The 19,925-nt window shown below is 39.4% G+C and overlaps 1 protein-coding gene across 7 annotated transcripts in view; it reads right to left on the reverse strand.

Annotated features, from left to right (window-relative positions):
- The window catches only part of LOC130096592 (cAMP-specific 3',5'-cyclic phosphodiesterase 4D-like), a 336,854-nt gene that overhangs the window by 98,061 nt on the left and 218,868 nt on the right, over positions 1 to 19,925 (reverse strand). The window contains exon 1 of one of the 7 annotated variants that reach the window (XM_056263148.1): positions 5,927 to 6,627. The exons of the other annotated variants lie outside the window; for them this stretch is intronic. Within the exon in view, the coding sequence (XP_056119123.1) occupies positions 5,927 to 6,012 (86 nt within the window). The 5' untranslated portion in view covers positions 6,013 to 6,627. Of the gene's footprint in view, positions 1 to 5,926; positions 6,628 to 19,925 lie in introns of those variants that run through there. 7 annotated transcript variants of the gene reach the window in all.

The following is a 19,925-nucleotide window of genomic DNA, read 5'->3' on the forward strand; positions in this document are numbered from 1 at the left end:
ACCATGTTCTCACGCAGTGAAAAATACATTGCGGACTGACAACACGCTGACAGACAGGACAGACCAGGTTTCTTTTGATATTAAACATATTGTAATGACCTGGCAGTCAGCGCTAGCAGCTGGGTGCATTATGGGTAATTGTTTATTGGGAGTTGATTTATGTGCTATTACAGTAAGATCTTTAAGTTTTTGTGATAGTAAAGTTATGTGTGTTAATGTTCAAGTTAGATCAGATGTTATTGGTCCATTTACTGCCTAATGTAAAAATGTGTCTCTCACCGTCATGGAGAGAGATGTGTAAGGCAATAGGGCCTTGCCTGAGTAGTTCTTACTGTGTTCTTAATAAAAAAAAAAAGGAAAAGACAGTGTTACTGCCTCCTATTGGTTTATTTAACCAATGCTCCACCTGTAGAAACACTTACGGTCGTGCGGTGTATGGGACATAAGTGTTCTTATCTCCTGTTAGGAATTAGCGTAGAAAAAGTGTAAATAGCATAATTTAGCTCCGGTTAGACTCACGTTTTATTTGATAACTATCAGTTATTAAAATATTAAACAAAGTCTCACCTTTCAAATTTGGTCATTTTTTAAAAAGAAATTTAAAAAATAAATACCATATTGTGGCTCTTTAATGTGTCGTGACAGATCGCTGTAGAGCATCAGTTAAAGCTGCTCGTGATCCGATCATCTTTTCCTTCTAGTTCATTTATAGCATCAAATAATCATGAATGAACATCAGAAGGAATGTTGTTTTAACCGCAGAAAGGCATCAGTACATTACGTTTTTCAAGTTCAAATCCTCCCATGTTAATCTACTAACTCTACTGACTGCTTTGTCGGACAAAATGGCGGATGGCGAAGTATGATTGGTCAGATCACCTGTCAATCAAGCTCCCTGCGAAGGGTCAATTGATGACTAGTCTATTCTTGGGCGATGGTTTAGACATCTATTAAATTTTCACTGACAGCCCAAATTTTGCCTTGTTTTTGCCTAGACGTTTGAACTGTGTTTAGACGCTATTAGACGTCTTTTAAACGCAAAATTGCTTGCTGGGCTCTGCCTCTTAAATCTGACCCCAGGATGCTGCTGCTGTTTGGGTGTGGATTGCTGGGAAAGAGGAGGTCATGCAGTGATGTGCCATTGTGCTTAAATTCCCAGTTAACCTACAATGATGCAACATTCCTCGTGAACATAATGTTCTTGGATATAAGTGTCATTCTGGCTCTTTTTAAGTGGTGTGAACCAGTTTCCGGCTTCCAAACCGTTGAAGTAGCAACTTTTATCTCATAAGCTTCACTGTTTTTTGCATGCAATGACGTTTAAAGGCACAGAGAAAGAGAGAGAGAGAGAGAGAGAGAGAGAGAGAGAGAGAGAGAGAGAGAGAGAGAGAGAGAGAGAGAGAGAGAGAGAGAGAGAGAGAGAGAGAGAGAGAGAGAGAGAGAGAGAGAGAGAGAGAGAGAGAGAGAGAGAGAGAGAGAGAGTGTGTAAAGCAGTCTCTGGTGTGTGTGTTTTGTGTTATTTGTTATCTAGTGTGGCACACGCTCCAGGGACGACGCTCAGGGAGCTTTGGCAGACAGCATGCAGTAAATATCGCAATGTGAAACGAACCATTATAAAGCTACAACAATAGTGCAGATGCAACTAATGGGTGGCATGTCGCTCTATGAGTGTTTCCTAAACAGATGAACAGAGGAATTTTACAGTTACGCAGGCTTGATCACTATGTACAGAATGAGTCGCGCAAGGCATTGCATATTAATAAAGTCTGTCACATTTTACCGGATTGAAACACAGAAGAATCGCTGCAACAGTAACAGAAGAACGCAAGCTAAGCATGTGGACCATTTCAATGCACTGGCCAAGCATTCGCAAATGCATTGCATAATATTTCTAGACTTAAGTTACAGCGTAGGTGTCATAAAACTGTAAGTCCTTTACTGAGCGTCTCTCAAACACACTCTAAGCTCAGTGCTGGTTAATCCTTCCTTCATTATTTTGCTGCGTTGCTTTTTTGCAGTAATTGATTTTCCCAATTAGTGACGGCACAAAAGCGTATGCAAAGGTCATTCAAACAAGCTTACGCGGCACACGGACGAGCCCTGTCCTTTTTAAACTGTTCACAGCTCAACTGAGTAGATCAATTCAATGACTTCAAACCCTAACACCCACAATGGCATATAACTGCCTCAATATTTCCTGAAAAGTACTCGGGAGAAAAAAAAACTAGCTTTCCATCATCCATGAAATCCCTCCACAAAGAAAGAGGGGACCAGTTGAAAAAGAGTTAAACGCAAACATGGGATGTGTGTATTTGGCTGTGTGCATGCGTGTTTCCAAAAGAAATACTGGGATTATGTGATTTTGGGCTTATCACAGAGCAGTGATAACATTTTTAAAATTCTTTCATTGTTTTTTTTTTCAGTCTGCTCTCCATAATTCAGCCATAGACATCCATTAAAATTCCTCCCTCTACAAAACACTAAACCAAATTCATTTCAGTCACTTGATGCATATGACATTTCATATTATTATGATATTTTGGAGTCTAGCCTCTTAGTAATCACTGTAACACTTTAGTTTAGGGTCCAATTCTCACTATGAATTGCTTAGTAGCATGCATATTATTAGGATATTGGCTATTTATTAGTACTTATGAAGTCCAGCCTTATTCTGCATGACCATATTCTACAACACTTAATACCTAAACCTAACATCTACCATACTAACTATTAATAAGCAGTAATTAGGAGTTTATTGAGGTCATTGTTAATAGTGAGAATTGGACCCTAAAGTAAAGTGAGACCAAAATAACCTAACATCTAACAATAGCAGAAAATAAAATATAATTATAAAATTAATTGTGTGATGGTGATAGTGCTTTTATGTAACAGTTATATATTTTAAATAATTATTTAATGCATTAATATTGAGTAACTTGCATATTAGAAACAATATTTCCAGTTACTTGCATATTTCTGCTCCGCCAGCAAAAGAAGTTTCAAACAAAACCACAGCAAAATGAACTGTTACGAAACACGATAACGTGCTTCATTATTGAATGAATCAGTGTTTTAAAATGAATCAGTTGAATGAATGATTAAAATGCTCACTTAAAGACAATGATTTGTTTTCAATGAGTGAATCAGTGTTTTTGAACAAATCGCTAAATAATGATTCAACGACTCACTTAAAAAGTCTCACAACTTGACAGCATAATGATGTAACCTGCAATATACTGTACTATACTATACTATACTATAATATAATATAAGAATTGGGAAGACACTCACTGTTGACTTTCTTACTTTGAACTCACAACTTCCGCTTCTATTAGTGATTCAAGGAAAACTAGTTCAAACTGACTTGTCTGTTTTGCAAACAGAAGCAAATGAAGCCTGTCATTGTTCAGTTTCTGTAATTGGGATGTATGTTTGCATTATCTTGGCGTGTTCTGCTTGTGACGTACGTTACTGTTTGCTTCTCATTGCTTAAAACAACATTATAAGTCCATTTCTATCACATAAAATTCAAATGAAGCAGTGAATGTAAAGAGTTTAAGTCCGTTCAAATAAGGAAGACTGTGTTGTTCTCACCAGCAGGGAGCTTTGACATGTCTTGACCTGACAAATGCATGAACTGCAACTGATGTATTACTAATCGGTTGAAAATACAGAACTGCACTGAAAATGTTTGGTTTTCACATGGAAAGTCAATGGAAATAGACACTGAAGTGTTCTGCGGTGCCTTAGGGAAGACGACTGAGATGAGAGATCTGTCTTAAGGCTATAAAACACAATCTTAAAGACAGCAGGTTCCTGATCTGAACTCAACCCTGTCGTTTCTGAATGCAGAAACACCAGCTGAACAGCATATGGCAGATCACTGGACCATTGATCTCTTCTGAAATAACAGGCATGGTGTAGGTGGAAGTGAAAAACTAGGTAAAAATGTGACGGTTTAAAGCAGCAAACGTACACACACACACACCCACACATGCACAAAGCAGAGGTTGAATGCTTTCAGTTCTCACAGAACAATACTGTCTTGCTTTAGGGTGGGAAAGGAATCATACGGCGCTTTCGCAACTTATGTAATTTGATCATAGCGAAGAAAAATGCAAATGACATGTCTGTTTTCCTTCCAAATATTTAGGAAGCATTGTTGGTACATGAACTAAACCAACGTTGAAGGTTTGTTTAATGTCATTTGTCATGTGCTAGTGCTGCTTTTATGACGCCACTGTTTAAGTTGTGACTTAAGGAAACTAAAGTGTGACACTCCTACATGAAACTAGACACACACGGACCTCCGTTGGACTGAATCCCTGTTGATGTGCCATACTAACGTTCCTGTTAGCTCATTTATCACCATCGTAAAGCAGCATGTCAGAGCGATGCCGTTATAGAGCCCTAGAGAGACGCAAGCCATTATAGCCAAAGTGCCACTGTTTTTGCTCGGTTTTGTTTTCGGGTTTTCTACATCAGGGCGATGACACCAGACCCTGCTGTTCATACTCGGGTGTTGACGGGCTGGTGAACCCATGAGGCCTGCGCTCACTAAAAAAAGCCTGTGGTTGCACACATATCGTGGGAAAAAACCCAACGTGTAGAGCGAAAAATAAACAGTCACATGACGTTTTTGAAGCAAAGACCTAATTTCCTGAGTGCCAAAAGCTAATATACACTCACAGTGTGCTGTAATGCCACCAAAAAAACATGATCCTAACCTTTATCTCCAGACCGAATTTCAGATGGAGATTCATCTTTTATGAATCGTTAAAATACTGGAGACTGTAGTGCACACTGCGACGTTTTTAAAAGCTTGTGATATGAATAAACAGTGCTCATAAACGGCTGTTTAGATGCTCTTCTCAATGGAAATGAGAAGAGGATTGGACCCGGAAACAGTATTCCTTAACAAGCGGAGAGTGATCTTTATGGAGACTCAAACAGGCAAGAATGGACATCATCATATTTGGGTAAACTTCTATAGAGGTGAACAAAAACTACAACAAATATAAAAAATATTCTCATTTGCCTCCAATAGCAAAATTAAAAAAAAATCCACAACAGCATTTCTTATCAGTTTACAAAAGAGGGGGAAAAAATATTGAGAGACGAAAAGTCAAGTTTGCTGTCTTTCCTTCCGCTATTGCACACAGCAGCATTAACTCGCTTTCTGGCATTTAAAACTAAGGTAAGAAAACGCCCAGTATAGTCTTAAAAATGTAATTTTTTGTTGTTGAACGAAACCACATGGCTTACCATCAGCAGCTTTAGTCTTACTACACTGACACGCAGTGATATTTAGCTAAAGATTAAGACAAATCTACAGGCAAATACTGTATGTGGAACCTCAATGTTTAGGTGTGTAAAACAGGCTTGACCTTCCGACTACTTTTAGTGTCATGAAACACAAATACACACACAGTAGTGGCCAAAAGTGATGTCCGGAGGGGATACAGTATCTGTTGTTAATAATGACCCTATACAAGTTCGATTAAACCATACAAATATGAGGAGAATATTGTAGATTTCTTTAAATAAGACATAAGAACATAACTAAAGTATTAAAGTTAAGGCAAACTAAAACTACAGGCTTTATTTTACTATGCAAAAAAAGAGAATAGAATAGCAAAAAGCTCACATTGACTTCAACATAATCAGTTATTAATATTTAGTTGGCTCTCTCTTGTTTTTGCATGTGTTCATAATTAATTTGTATGACAACCTGGCAAAAATGGCAGCATTTATAATCACAAATAAAACAATTGACTCCAAGCACAACCATGCAATATTGCTTACAAAATCTTTAACTATTTTGAATAATATTTGAATGTCAATTTTCCTAGGCCGGACATCACTGTTGACCACAACATTACACTAACTGTTCAGTTTCCTTATGCAAACCATTTTCCCCACTCACCATATCCAGGAATGCCTTCGGAACGGGAAATTGTTGACGTGCATCATTTTTTTCTCCCTTCCTGTGTTACTGCGGCCAGTCTTCATTTAAGCGAAGGTGTGGTTCGGGTTGGCTCCTCTCGCTCTCAGAAATAAATAACTCTTATGCCGGCCTTGGGATAGCCATTATACAGCCTTACATGTCTCCACTGAAACGTGCTCCAAGCAACTCAAAAACAAGAAACAAATCCACCTGGAGCAACGGAGATTACATCTTCTTACTGTGTGCTATTCCATAGAAGAGCCCTTAGAAGACACTCCATTCATTTAAAAACGTCGACAGTGTGCGTAAATCAAATTTTAAGGCAACAAAACGGCAAGCATATTACACAGAAAAACAGTCTGGAAGGTTAAGTGGTTGTTCCATAGTAGTAGAGCAAAAATAACAAACAAAGAGCAGAACGAGGGTCTTTCCGCTGCCGTTTGTGTGGGATTTGAAACTCACTGGGGTACATCCTCATCGTGAATCCTCCACATTAATAACTGTTTGAGGAAAATGCTTCATTTGGCCATCGGAGATGCTTCCCCATTGAAACCCGGAGATGCATGCCGTCCCTTCTCCGAAATATTCCTGGTGCAAACAGCCCAGATGCCATGGAGAGATGGATGACGGGTCCGATTCGTTCCGATGCGCTTTGTTGTCCTCAGTAAGCCCTGGAAATGTTGGTTCGCCCCCCCCCCCCCCAAAAAAAACGAGTAAGTCAAACACCTCTATTGATCCTCTTAGCTGTGATTAATTCAGTGGTGTTTGCTGAAGGAATGGGTGGAGTAGCCGTGGAGGATGAGATGGAGAAGAGAAAACACACCGAGTGTGTCACCTCAGGGTTGTCCGCATTCCTGTGTGTTCCCGTCTCAGACGTCTGATCCCGGCTCTCGTCAGATTTGGCAGGCGTTGAAGGCAAGGTGCCGCAAGAAGCAAATTAAAACAGTGAAAGCAGAACGTGCTAAACCTCTCGACAATCACGCAAGCTTTACTCTTCTCTTTCTCACTCCGTCTCCCTCACTCAGTTTCCCGGTTCTTCTCGCTCTCTGCCGCTCTGCTGCAGCGCCGGCTCTGGGCTGTACAGGGTGTGTGTGTGTGTGTGTGTGTGTTTGGGAAAGACTGTGACTCGCTGTCTGTGTGTGAGCGTCAAGGGGCCCTACAAGGGAAACTCTGACCGGCCGACGACGCACAGCGCTAAATAAAGCACACGCCTGACAGCTGGAAGAGCCTGTTTCTGCAGCACGGAATTAAAGCGGATGATAATATCTCAAAGGTCAGGAGCAATGACAATGATAAGACAACAAAAAATAAGAGTTAAGATATACTCTGAGACAATATAGTCCTACAAACCTCGCTCTAAGCTAGCTGGGCTGCTTAGGCTATAAGGTACAAGAACAAAACCATGCCTCATTGGAAAGAAAAATCATAAAGGAGATCTCTTTTATATCTCTAGAGTTTCTCCTCGATGGAACTGATCCTGCAAATCCTGCTTCTCCTGAGAAAAAGATCTCTTGTTTCTCCTATAAAGAGATCTTGAATGATTTGAAAAAGGTTTGAAATATCAAAGTCAGAAATCTCAGAGTGCAACCTCAAATATTTCTTATCAATTTCGGCCAAGATCAAATTATATGAGCTGCTGTAAAAAAAAAAATTCAAACTCTAAAGAGTCTGCGTCTGTTTTAGGAGAAACACCGAGCACAAACTCAAGCACTGTGTCGTCGCTCATGAGCCTCAGGGTTCCCCGACGTGTCTGGCTGATGCCATTTTAGGACAAAGAGAAAATTGCGAGCAGACAACTTTGCAGTGATGCCTGTCTTAAAGAATTACGCATCTTGTCCGACTACATACCTTCAATTTTTCTTCTCGTTCAATTTTCCCCTTCGAAAAAAACCAGAGGAAAAAAAATCCAGACAGATCATTCCCTGTGACATAATTCAATTTCACCTCTAAATCTGACTGATGTTTTTATGCAGGTCCTAACACAGCGTAATACCGGGACATAAATCAAAAATATCATTCAGGATCGAGAGGTCATTACAAAATAGTTAATGAGAGAGTGTTTTAAATGCCACATGCGACTAACATGATTTATGTCTTGGTTTGTTCATGTGTGTTGAGTTCAAATGCACATCTGAATCAGGTGCAAAAAAACTGAGTTAGAGTTAATAAACAGACTTTGACATTAGAGCTGCATGATTCTTCATAAATTGAGAATCATGATTTTACAAATATTAACAAATGATTACATTACAAAATCGTTGATATAACAAAACCGATTATATAATAACAAATATTACGATTTAAAATTTGAAAGAGTGAATGATTCAATAACTCATTCATAAATACGTCACTTGTTTCATTACTGGATGAATCAGCATTTTCGAGTGAATCTCTTGAATGAATAATTCAATGACAAATACATTTTTAACGGTCACTTTTCGCCACCTACTGGTGTAATGATGAAATCGATAAAATCATTATTTGAAGCACCAAGTTACTTTAAAAAGATGATTTGCTCTATTTTGATCGCTAAAGACATCAGTGTTTATAAGAACTATACACTTGTATGGCAGTACTTGTGATCATCTGAATATTTGTAACAGAAATAATAATACTGTGTTGTTGAAAAGACAAACATTGATCTGAATGGTCTGGTATGATTTTGTTTTAATAGACACAGGCAAATCGTTGTTTAGGAATAAGATCGCTTGGATGATTAAATAAAGATTGCGATCTTTTAACGAATAATCATCCAGCTGTAAGTTCAACAGAAAACAGGGCACTGATAAAAACACATTCAGGACCATTCACAACGCAGTCCTGAAGTGTCACTAGTCCCTCCCCTGTGAAGGCCTCGTTCCCTTTACCTCTGTACAGATAATCGTTGTCGGGATAGTTCTGGTTCACGTGGCTACGCCGAAGCGATAAAAATTCTGTATTATACATTTTAAGGCCAGACAAGTAGTTTGTTGAGGGATGGTTTTTTAGGGTAGGACTACATGCCTGTGCACACATATTCAAACACGCATACCTATAGATTGAACTCTTAATGTGCACGCCATCATCATTCTCACAGGTTCGCGTTTTTAAAGTTTGCGTAGAGAGAACTTAAGAGTTTTCTGTTAAAACGGTGTCGTGTTAGCGGCCTCTGAGTTAATAACTAATGATCGTTGTGACGGAAGTGAATCAATTAAAACTAACTTTAACTGGAAAATAACTTTATTCTAGAGCTGCCATAAAGCCAAAACAATCTGTTACTTTAATTTCCTATTATCACTGTAAATCAGCTTTGAAACAATCTACATTGTTAAAAGCGCTATATAAAAGATGACTTGACTTGACATGGCCTCTTCATACTGTACCTATCAATAAAAGATGCAAAAAAGTGAAACCTCAATAAAATGGGTGGATGATTGGGTGGGTGGGTGGATGGATTGATTGATGGGTGGATGGGTGGGTGGATGGATGGATGGGTGGTTTGGAGGGTGGGTGGATGGGTGGATGGATGGATTGATTGATGGGTGGGTGGATGGATGGGTGGTTTGGAGGGTGGGTGGATGGATGGATGGGTGGATGATTGGGTGGATGGATGGGTGGATGGATGGATTGATTGATGGGTGGGTGGATGGATGGGTGGTTTGGAGGGTGGGTGGATGGATGGATGGGTGGGTGGGTGGATGGATGGATTGATGGGTGGATGGATGGATGGATAGATTGATGGATGGATGGGTGGATGGATGGATTGATTGATGGGTGGGTGGATGGATGGGTGGATGGATGGATTGATTGATGGGTGGATGGGTGGGTGGGCGGATGGATGGATGGGTGGGTGGGTGGGTGGATGGATAGATGGATGGATGGGTGGGTGGATGGATGGATGGATGGGTGGGTGGATGGGTGAATGGATGGGTGGGTGGGTGGGTGGATGGATTGATGGGTGGATGGATGGATGGATGGATGGGTGGATGGATGGGTGGATGGATGGATGGATGGGTGGATGGATGGGTGGATGGGTGGATGGATGGGTGGGTGGGTGGGTGGATGGGTGGGTGGGTGGGTGGATGGGTGAATGGATGGGTGGGTGGATGGATGGGTGAATGGATGGGTGGGTGGATGGATGGGTGAATGGATGGGTGAATGGATGGGTGGGTGGATGGATGGGTGAATGGATGGGTGGGTGAATGGATGGATGGATTGATTGATGGATGGATGGGTGAATGGATGGGTGGGTGGATGGATGGGTGAATGGATGGGTGAATGGATGGGTGGGTGAATGGATGGATGGATGGTGGATGGATGGATGCAACATGACAGTTTTATTTGAGCACCAATTCAGTCATCAACATCTCTCTTCACGAATATTCACTTCAGCTGAGATTTGTTACATAAGCTCTGTTCACTTCAGCGTGGCCTTATATTACACACAGCAGAGGCTCAGTATTTACTTATTAAAACCTCTGTGTAGCTCAGCGCTGGGCATAAATGTCACTTTGTGTTTTCTGCAGTCAAGCGAGAGCCTGATGCCCACAGTCACTTCAGATCAATGTGAACATGCAAACGGCACAGAAGCGCCCGGAGAGCCGCAGTGACCCCGTCTTACCAACACACAGAGAAGCTTTCCTTCATCTCTCATGCAAACTCGTCCACAGGAACAGAGCCACAGGCTAATACCTGCTTATGCTAAGAAACTTATCTTGTACTGTACTTAACTGTAGCCTGAAGTCATTAAACTACAGTCAAGCTAGCTAATATAAAAAGTGGTTAGCTCCACTACAACTTGCAAAAATCATATTTCTTTAGTGTGTAACTAATGTTGCTGTTTGAGCATGGAAAAGCTATGCAAAGTTCTTCTCTATATCAGTGTCAGTGTTTCTGAACTCCCTGAAACGCCCTCCATTGTAGTCTTGAGTTTCTTCCGGGAACGAACACGTCACAATATTCCTCATTATAATAATTCATACACACAATAAAGGGGCGGGGCCTGGTTGAGTTATTAGTAGTGTGTTAACCCTCTGGGGTCTGAGGTATTTTTGGGGCCATTGGGATGTTCTGGCATGCCCTTACATTTGTGCTTTTTTCAGTTATTTATAAACATGTTAATGGCAAAGGTGTAAATTCACTCTATATAGCACAAACGGGGTTACCATAATATCTGAGCAACATGTATGTACAAGTTTGTATTTTTAAGAGAATAATGTTTATGCGTGGTTATTGAAAAAAATAAAAATGAAAGCTGCTGAAATAAGACCACAAAACAAATACTAAATATGTGTCCACAAGACTTTTGACTAATGGATGTTGTCGCTTCGAGTTCTGGCTTCAAAATGATGTGAAAATCATCCCTCCTAATCGTTCACATAAAACAAAACATTAATTTATACTTTGTATGACAGTTTTTTTGTCAGAAGAGGTTTATGCGTGGGAGTGGTAATGGCCTATCAATATTAATGAGATTCAGACCAGGGGTGTGACAGACACTCCCCCAATGGCCCATTAGGGTGAGGAAGCCTGAACAAAGAATGAGAGGAGATTCAAAGGTTTTGTTTTTCAATCTGTTTTATTGTAATTCCTCTGTGTGGAGAAACTAAATGTTCTAAATTTGCTCTAAGCAAATCAAATGTGAGTAAAATAAATAAATAATCAGTCTGCTATAAACAAAGCAATTGTGAGCGATAAACAAACAAAAGTAAAGGCAGGTATCTCACAGTAAATGCTTATGCCCCGTTGATGCGGGCTCTAAGCAAATCAAATGTGAGTAAAATAAATAATCAGTCGGCTATAAACAAAGCAATTGTGAGCGATAAATAAACAATCAGAATGATTTCTGAAGGCTGATGGTTAGTGAAAGTTAGTTAGCAGCAGAGCACACAGTCACACATCGTTATGCCACTCTTGAAAACAGTTCCTGTTCAACTGAAGACATAAGTGAACATTGCATGCCTGGCATTTCCATGGTGTCAATTGCCTTTTACCACGCACTGTTGTGCAATGCACACAATTGCGGCGACCAACTGTGGCAACATCCCTGCCTTCTGATGTCAGCTCAGCTCCTGGAACCGGTACATGGTCACTATTGGTCCGTTTTGGTGCCGTTGTCTGTGACACACCACAGAGCTCTGTGATAAGTTGCTCCATAAACTCTTTATGGGACAAGTTACCATGTAGCTCTTTGTGCACAATGAAAGAGTTGGTGGAAGCAATGTCCAAGAAGTGTAGAAAAATCTTTCTGTACCACTTCATTGTTTTGTGTTGTGCAGTGTAGTACTGTAACAGCTGATCAGACAGGTCAACACCACCCATGTGTTTGTTGTATTCAGTCACAGGTGTAGGACATGGAAATGTCTTTGTCCTCCATGTATCTTGTGTCTTCACTCTCCTCTGTGCAGTGTCTCCCGTATAAGCAGGATGGATGGTAGAACAGACAGATACCTCTCGTGTGTCCATCCACTTCACAAATACAAGAGGTCCATCCCGAATCCACCTGATGGATCCCCTGGCAGATTTTTTAGAGAGTGAATTAGCTGCATTCCGAGGGCAGTCCTTCCTGTTGTCCCTGTAAGTCCCACATGCACCAAACCTCATTGCAAACAAGTCTTTTAGGAGCTTTGGACTTGTATAAAAATTGTCCATGTACACATGGTACCCAGAACCCAAAAATGTGTGGTCTAAAAGAGATGTTACAGCATCATATGACAGTCCATGGCCTGTGGGGAAATTGTTCTTTCCTGTGTACACAGAAAAGTCCACAGTGAATCCATTCGATGAGTCTGCAAGAACAAACAGCTTGAAACCCCACCTGGTTGGCTTGGCTTTCATGTACTGCGTCATACCGGTGTGTGCTTTGCATGCCACCATTCTTTCATCCACAGCTAAGTTTCTTTTAGGATGATAGATGGCTTTACAAGCATGACGGATAGTGTCCATGAGAGGTTTGACCCTGAAAAGACGGTCATGTTCAGGTGTGCCCCTCTTTCTGTCATTCTCCTTATCTGCATCTGGGTGACTCATGTGTACATTCCATGAAATGGTGCGGTATCTGTCCCTAGACATTACTGTAGCAGGAAAGGGTACGGAGAAAACACTGCTTTGCCGCCAGTAGTCTCTGATGGAACTGACCTTCACCATGGCCATGTAAAACAGCAGCCCAATGTAGCGGTACATCTCACTGATGCTGACATCCGTCCATTTGTATTTGCAGCCCTTTGCAGCTGCCTTGGCAGCCTGAGCATTGGTGTTGTGGCACAGAGTTGACACAGCACTTTCTGAAAAAAATTGTTTGAATAGACTCATGGGCGAATGCGAGTCTACAGAGCTCAGTTGCGGTCCAGTTTCCCGTGCAGGAAGGAATCGCAGTGTCTGTGGAGCCATGTCAACATCGGTCTCTGTTTTCCATGACAGAGTGGTCTGCCTGTTGCTTGCCTGCTTGTTTGCCTTGGCTCTCTTTGGGACAGGTGCTTGGACATGTTCATTGTCACATCTGTTAAAAAAAAGAAAAAAAAAGTGAGAATGCTGATAACACAATCAATGAAACTGTATCATCTGTATGTATTTGATCATTTCTGCCAAAAATGGCATTCGACAATCAAGGAGCAAACGTCGAATATCGTTATAAATTTTTATTTTATTTTTATTAATCAACTGTTTTCTGTGTGTCAGTGTCTGCAAAGATGTCATGATTACATTGTAAATCTGTAAAATATTACATCTATGCACTTACTCAGTTTGATTCTCAATCGCACTGAGAACTGAACGACGCCTGCGTTCCCCTCTGCGAGCTGCTGGAGAAGGAGAGCGTGCTGTAGGCCTACACACATTCCTAAAAAAAAAAAAAACCTGTTAGCATACACATTATCCACTATACATAGACATTATCCGCACGCATTTAGTGGTCTACACGCAATAAACGGATCGTTCGCGAACGACACATTTCAAACATTTACACCTGTAGGCTATTCACATCTGTGCATAAGGCAGTAAGCGTGATACATAGTGTCATAGGCTAACCAAAACTGAACATAATATAAATATATTGCATAGACAATAGGCCTATCACATATTTTACCGGAAATATATTTGCACTAAATCACATTATATAACCTAAGCCTAGAAACGCACTTTTATGAGATCGTGTTGCCTAAGCAGATATTCGCAAACAAGATACATTATGCATAAGGCAGTATTTTAGCATGATAATCAGTGTCATAGGCTAATCAAAACCGAGTGAAATATATTTAATATACAAATATGTTTAAAGTGTATAATATCACATTTTAAAAGTTTAGCTACACTTGAGCATACACGAATGTTAGGGCTGTCATAAGCTAGCCAAAACTAGGCAAAATATCGTCTGAAAATTCATGAGTTCTATATGATCAGAAAAGGAATTATATAACACTAAACAACTTACTCCGAACTTGTATCCTCGGCGGGATCAATTCGTTCTTCAAAATGCAGCCGTTCGTCATCCGAGTTGCAATCTTCCTCTGAGGAAAAGGTGAATTCTTCCTCGCTGTCCAGAATCATCTGAAGGGCTTCATCACCGGAGTAGCGTGCCATCCTCAAAACGCGATGATCTATCAGTGAATCTCATAAAGAAACTTCGGGTTTTTATGGCATTGATCGGGGGGCGTGTCCGCGTGTGCGACGCATAGATCACCTATTTACCATGTGAACAGCGCCGGGGGTGTGCCGGCCTCAGCTCATTAAAAATAATGAGGGGGGAGAGAAAAAAACTGTACCTCTCCTTGGTTTCACGGATTACATAAACTGAGAATATTTGTTTTTTATATAAATTACTTCATTTAAAAGAAGAGAATTCAAGCTTCATAAAGAAAAATCTCTCGTGCCTGTGTGACAAGTATTCGCGGAGTTCCAGTTAATCTTAGGACGCGTTTCAGAATGGACTTCACAGACAGAGGGAACGCAGAACTCGCATCATGTTTGTTTTTCTTTATTTGGCGAAAAGCACAACACTTTGTTTTTATTGTGTGTATCCACAAAAAAAATACAAACTTAACAGGATCTAATGATGTACAACACTTATTTGTAAGATTAAAATCAACCGAGTATTTTGAGTCTCTTTTGCACTGATAAGAAAAAAAGCGAGACAATCGCGCCGGCGCGATAGCCGACCCCAGGGGGTTAAACTGGCGATTATGGTAAGGGGCGGGACATTTCCCAAACACACTCGAAGCGCTCGACCAATCACAACACACTGATCCAGCCGACCAATCAGAGCACAGTGTGCTTTTCAGAAGGAGGAGCTTCATAGAGACAGGAACTAAACAGAGCGTTACTGACAGACTGGGAAGAGAGGAGCCGCAACAATGGACAATATGAGGAAAATAATCAACATTCAAGCAGGAAAACCTGTTCTAGTAGAGCCTGAAACAACATCAAGACTTTGAAAAAGGGCATATAGGTCCTCTTTAAAACTATTTAAGGAAACTAATAATTTATTTAATCAGATTTTACACCAAAACTGAATGAGAAAAAAAAAAATAACAAAAAAAGAGGGTTTCAAATGATTCGGTTCATTGAAGTGAGTTTTCTGAACAAACCAATCTGCTTAAATAAATCAGACTTGTCCAATTTCTATTTCAGCGCATGCCTAATTTGGCTAAATATTTGTCTAAGTGCACAGGAAATACTTGACGAATTGCTAAAATGTGCGTTTTTAAGTCGGGGAACTGCATGTGTCCTCTGGTGAAACTTGTAATGGACATTATCCACCTCTCCTGTCCTTCCTCAGGGCCCTGAGAACAATCCCCCTGGGCTGAAGGACTGAAGATAAAGATGAACATATTTCCTCTCGAAGGCCCTCGTGGCTCTATCTCCTGCTGTAGTACGTCTACAATCTGCCGCCCTCAGTCGGGCCTCTGCCTGCAGGAACACGAGCTGATAACACAACCACACACAAGCACACACACACACCCATCAGCTAAACTACTCACATTTCCTCTCTGACTCTCGAAGGGAGCGACTTGCAGCTTTCATACAGTGTGGAATATACACTACCCTTTTAAAGTTTGGGGTCGGTAGGATTTTTACTTTTTTTTTTACTCTTCTGCTCACCAAGGCTGCATTTATTTGATCAAAAATACAGTAAAACAGAAATATTGTTAAATATTATTAGAGTTTAATTTAACTGTTTTCTATGTGAATAGATGTTAAAATGTAATTTATTCCTGTAATCAAAGCTGAATTTTCAGTATCTTTACTCCAGTGTCACATGATGATCCATTTATATTTATGCATTTGGCAGACGCTTTTATCCAAAGCGCCTTACATTGCATTTCAAGGTACACATTACATTAAACTGTCATGTGGTTGGTTTTGACATTGGCTGTCATGAGGCCATTATGACAACCACCTGACAGTTTAATGTAATGTTAACCCATAAAGCTAAGTGGTTTCTTAAGTTTGATAATTAATCTGCTATGTCATGTTTATGACATATTTATGACCAGTGTTGGGGAAGTTACTTTTAAAAAGTAGTGTAACTCGTTACTCGTTACTTCTTTAAAAAAGTAATCCGTTACTTTTTACGTTACTCGTTACTTTTACGTTACTTTTATGTTGCTTGACTTTGGGCAGAACCCAATATCTGTTCCTAAATGTGTAGGCCTACATAAAGTCCTACTATGCATAATTCCATATATAATGCCATAAATGCATAATGCATTTATCAAAAATTGTAATATTTATGAAGAAATGCCGGTTAATGGATAGGCATATGCCTACGCTAGGCATACGCTAGGGAGGGGCTAGAAAGAAAGCCCCCAAGAAAGACCAAAGCACCCCGTTAGCACCCCCAAAAATCATTTCTGGAAGTAATTATATTCAGGCTGTATTCTATGGAAGTCCTGAACCGCATGGTGAAGAAAAAAATAAAACTTATCTTGTTATTTAGACATAATAAGGGGACATTCTAATCTGCATTAAGCCAAATTAAGCGTTCTTATAATGGTTTTCTATGGGAGGAAAATGCTTAACGTGTAAGTAAACGTTGCGTTCATATTCTGGGCTCATCTGATTTTTTGTACATAGAATAGACTTTATTATGATTTTAGTATCATAGCCTAATGATTAATAAATGCACGCACAATTATCCGTGAACTTGATAAATGTTGCAGATATGTTTTACTATGCACGTAAACAAATGCCTTTCAACTTATGTGTGCAAAATTCAGAATTAAATGAATGTGCAGCAATATACAAATAGAGAGTCTGTAGGCCTATAGCCTACGTGTTGTAGCCATTAAATAAGCACATTTAGTTTCATATTTGTTAAAATATTATAATGTTATTTTTTTTCCATCTATGCTGATTATGAAAAGTGAACAGCGCGAGTAAGATGGATGCGCAATATATTGGGAGACATTGAGCCAATTTTGACCACTTCATTAAGTTTTGTTTTGAAGAAACCCTTTCTTTAAAGCGAATTTCGTTTTGTATAAATTGTATCTTAATTTTAATCAATTTTTTATCAACCAAATGCCTGGATTTAATAAGTAAGAAGCAAATATAGGAGACAATATAATCATGGAAGCGCCGGCGTGGTCACTTGCATTGCACGTGAACTGGAGCATCTCATCATAAATTAACCGAAACTCAACGTATAGAATTTAAGCTTGAAATGTCTTTAAACGAAACAATTCAAAACGAAAAAAAAATAGGCTACTCTCTGATTATGTAATCCATTATGTGCATTTCTCTCTGGGGCGTTCACTACGGAGATGGCGATCGCGGTCAAATCTATCAAATGACGGAGATCGCTGTCAAATCCCAGGGACAGATAATCTGTCCCTGGGGAAAGTAACGTTGCGCCGAATTGAAAAAGGAACTACGTTTCGTTACCAAATTTTCAGTAGTAGCGCGTTACACTACTTTTTACCCGAAAAAGTAGTTACGTTACTGTAACGCGTTACTTTGTAACGCGTTACACACAACACTGTTTATGACAGGTTGTGTTGTCTTGGTAATGTCAAGTTGTCATGACAAAGACACTGACAGGTTATGATCTATTGGTTTATGTCAAGTTGTCATAAAGACATCACAAACAATGTCATATTTGCATTAAAAATGTCATAATTGAGAGAATGACACTTAATGACAGTTGTCATAAACATGCATAAACCCTCCTTCATATTCATGATGTGTCATGTCATGGTTATGAAGGTGTCATGTCAGTCTTAAGTGTTACCGCCTTTTTTAATAACATAAAAGTCTTTACTGTTACTTGTGATCAATTTAATGTGTCCTTGCTGAAAAGTATTAATTTAGTTTTAAAAAACCCAAACTTTTGAAAATTATGTAAATGTAAATGAGAACAAACAGAGATTTAGTTTATCATCTCACACTTTTACACATTTCAACCACCTTCTTTCTGAGCCAGTGTTTCCTGAATCTACTTTACCAGCAGAGCTAAAGGCTAAAATTATTTAGTTAACAACCTGAGTACAAAATAACAAACACAAAATAATACAAATTGGCCATTGCTGACTGCACGCAAAGACACAAACATACAATGCAACTGATGTTAGTTTGACTCACAAATGAATTACTCTTATGAGACAAATCTTTTAATAAATTCAAATTGACGGAAGTTGATTTATTTTAATAAATCACATTCAAATAGATTCAAAATTCATGTAATTTTTTAAGAAATAACATGAATAATGAATAACATGAAAATCACATTTCTGTGATTTTCTTTCATTTTATTGTTGATTTTTTATTTAGTTTGAATATCTAAAAGATGCAAACTATTTAAGTAGCTAAAATATATCATTGAAGTGGGGGTAAAACAAGAAAAGCTATTCTAACTTCTCCCTTTGAACATGACTGTTATTTGGACCATCTGCCGATTTGTTCTTGTTTAGTTTTGTTGTTGTCTTTTAACATGTTCAATAAAGAAGAAAAAATGACTCACTAGCCATGTTTCCATCCACTTGTCAATCGAATTATCTGAAGTTCGGTAAAAAACCTCATGCGAATAAAGCTGGTGAAAGTGTGTTTCCATCAAACGGCTTTAAAGCGAATAAAAACCTGTGCGTAATGATGTCACATGCTGTTTTGTGATCAAACTGGCATATCGAATTGATTTGAGACATGTTAAGGTGTTTCCATTCATTTTCTCACCGAATTGCACAACATTCAAGCGAACATTTGCGAACAAAGTTTTACTAGGCAAAACGGATCGCACCATAAGCACATTTCCATCCGCGTTTTTCGCATAAGCCGTATTTCGATCAAGATAAAATCCGATGAGACCGATCGTATTTCATTTGAGTCGATATTCATGAAATTCAATCGAATTTGACTGTTTCCATAAGGCATTTTTCATTCGATATCACTTAATGCGGATAAAAACGTGTGGATGGAAACATAGCTACTGAATACTTGCTTTAACCCTCTGGGGACCAGAAACGCGCGGGCGCGTTTTGCTCGTTTTTTTTCACATAGCAGAAAAATAGACTTAAAGTACTACCATCATTTCTGTTCATATAGAGTTAAGAAATATGAGAAAATAATCTGTTAAATGTCTACTTTTTTATGTGCCCACATACAATCGAAATAAAATATTGTGCTTTTGTAAAATAAAGAAAATAAACAGGGTGTGCGTTCTGCCTCTCGGTCACCGTGAACTTTTTTTCTAGAGCACGTCTCTAATCTTCAACCCAACTCAGCTTATACTATTCACCCAGCCATAAGCAATATATCTTTTAAATCGTTTGAGTTTGTACTTTTAAATGATCCGATTCAAAACTAAAATTAATATTCTCCGTTTATGTTATCTATATAAAAAGAGAGACGTGTCAGCCCGTCTCATTATCGTTCTCTCAGCTGATTATCCCTGGTAATGTGACACGCCCACGGAGAGCACGCGCTATTCAAACGCAAATATGTGAAGCAACACATTGAGACGCGTGAACGCCCATAAACTCTGAAAACACACATTATTTTTTAGTCAGAT

This window comes from Rhinichthys klamathensis, unplaced genomic scaffold, assembly GCF_029890125.1.
Source record: "Rhinichthys klamathensis goyatoka isolate OS25496 unplaced genomic scaffold, OSU_Roscu_1.1 h1tg000200l_1, whole genome shotgun sequence".
Lineage (NCBI taxonomy): Eukaryota > Metazoa > Chordata > Actinopteri > Cypriniformes > Leuciscidae > Rhinichthys > Rhinichthys klamathensis.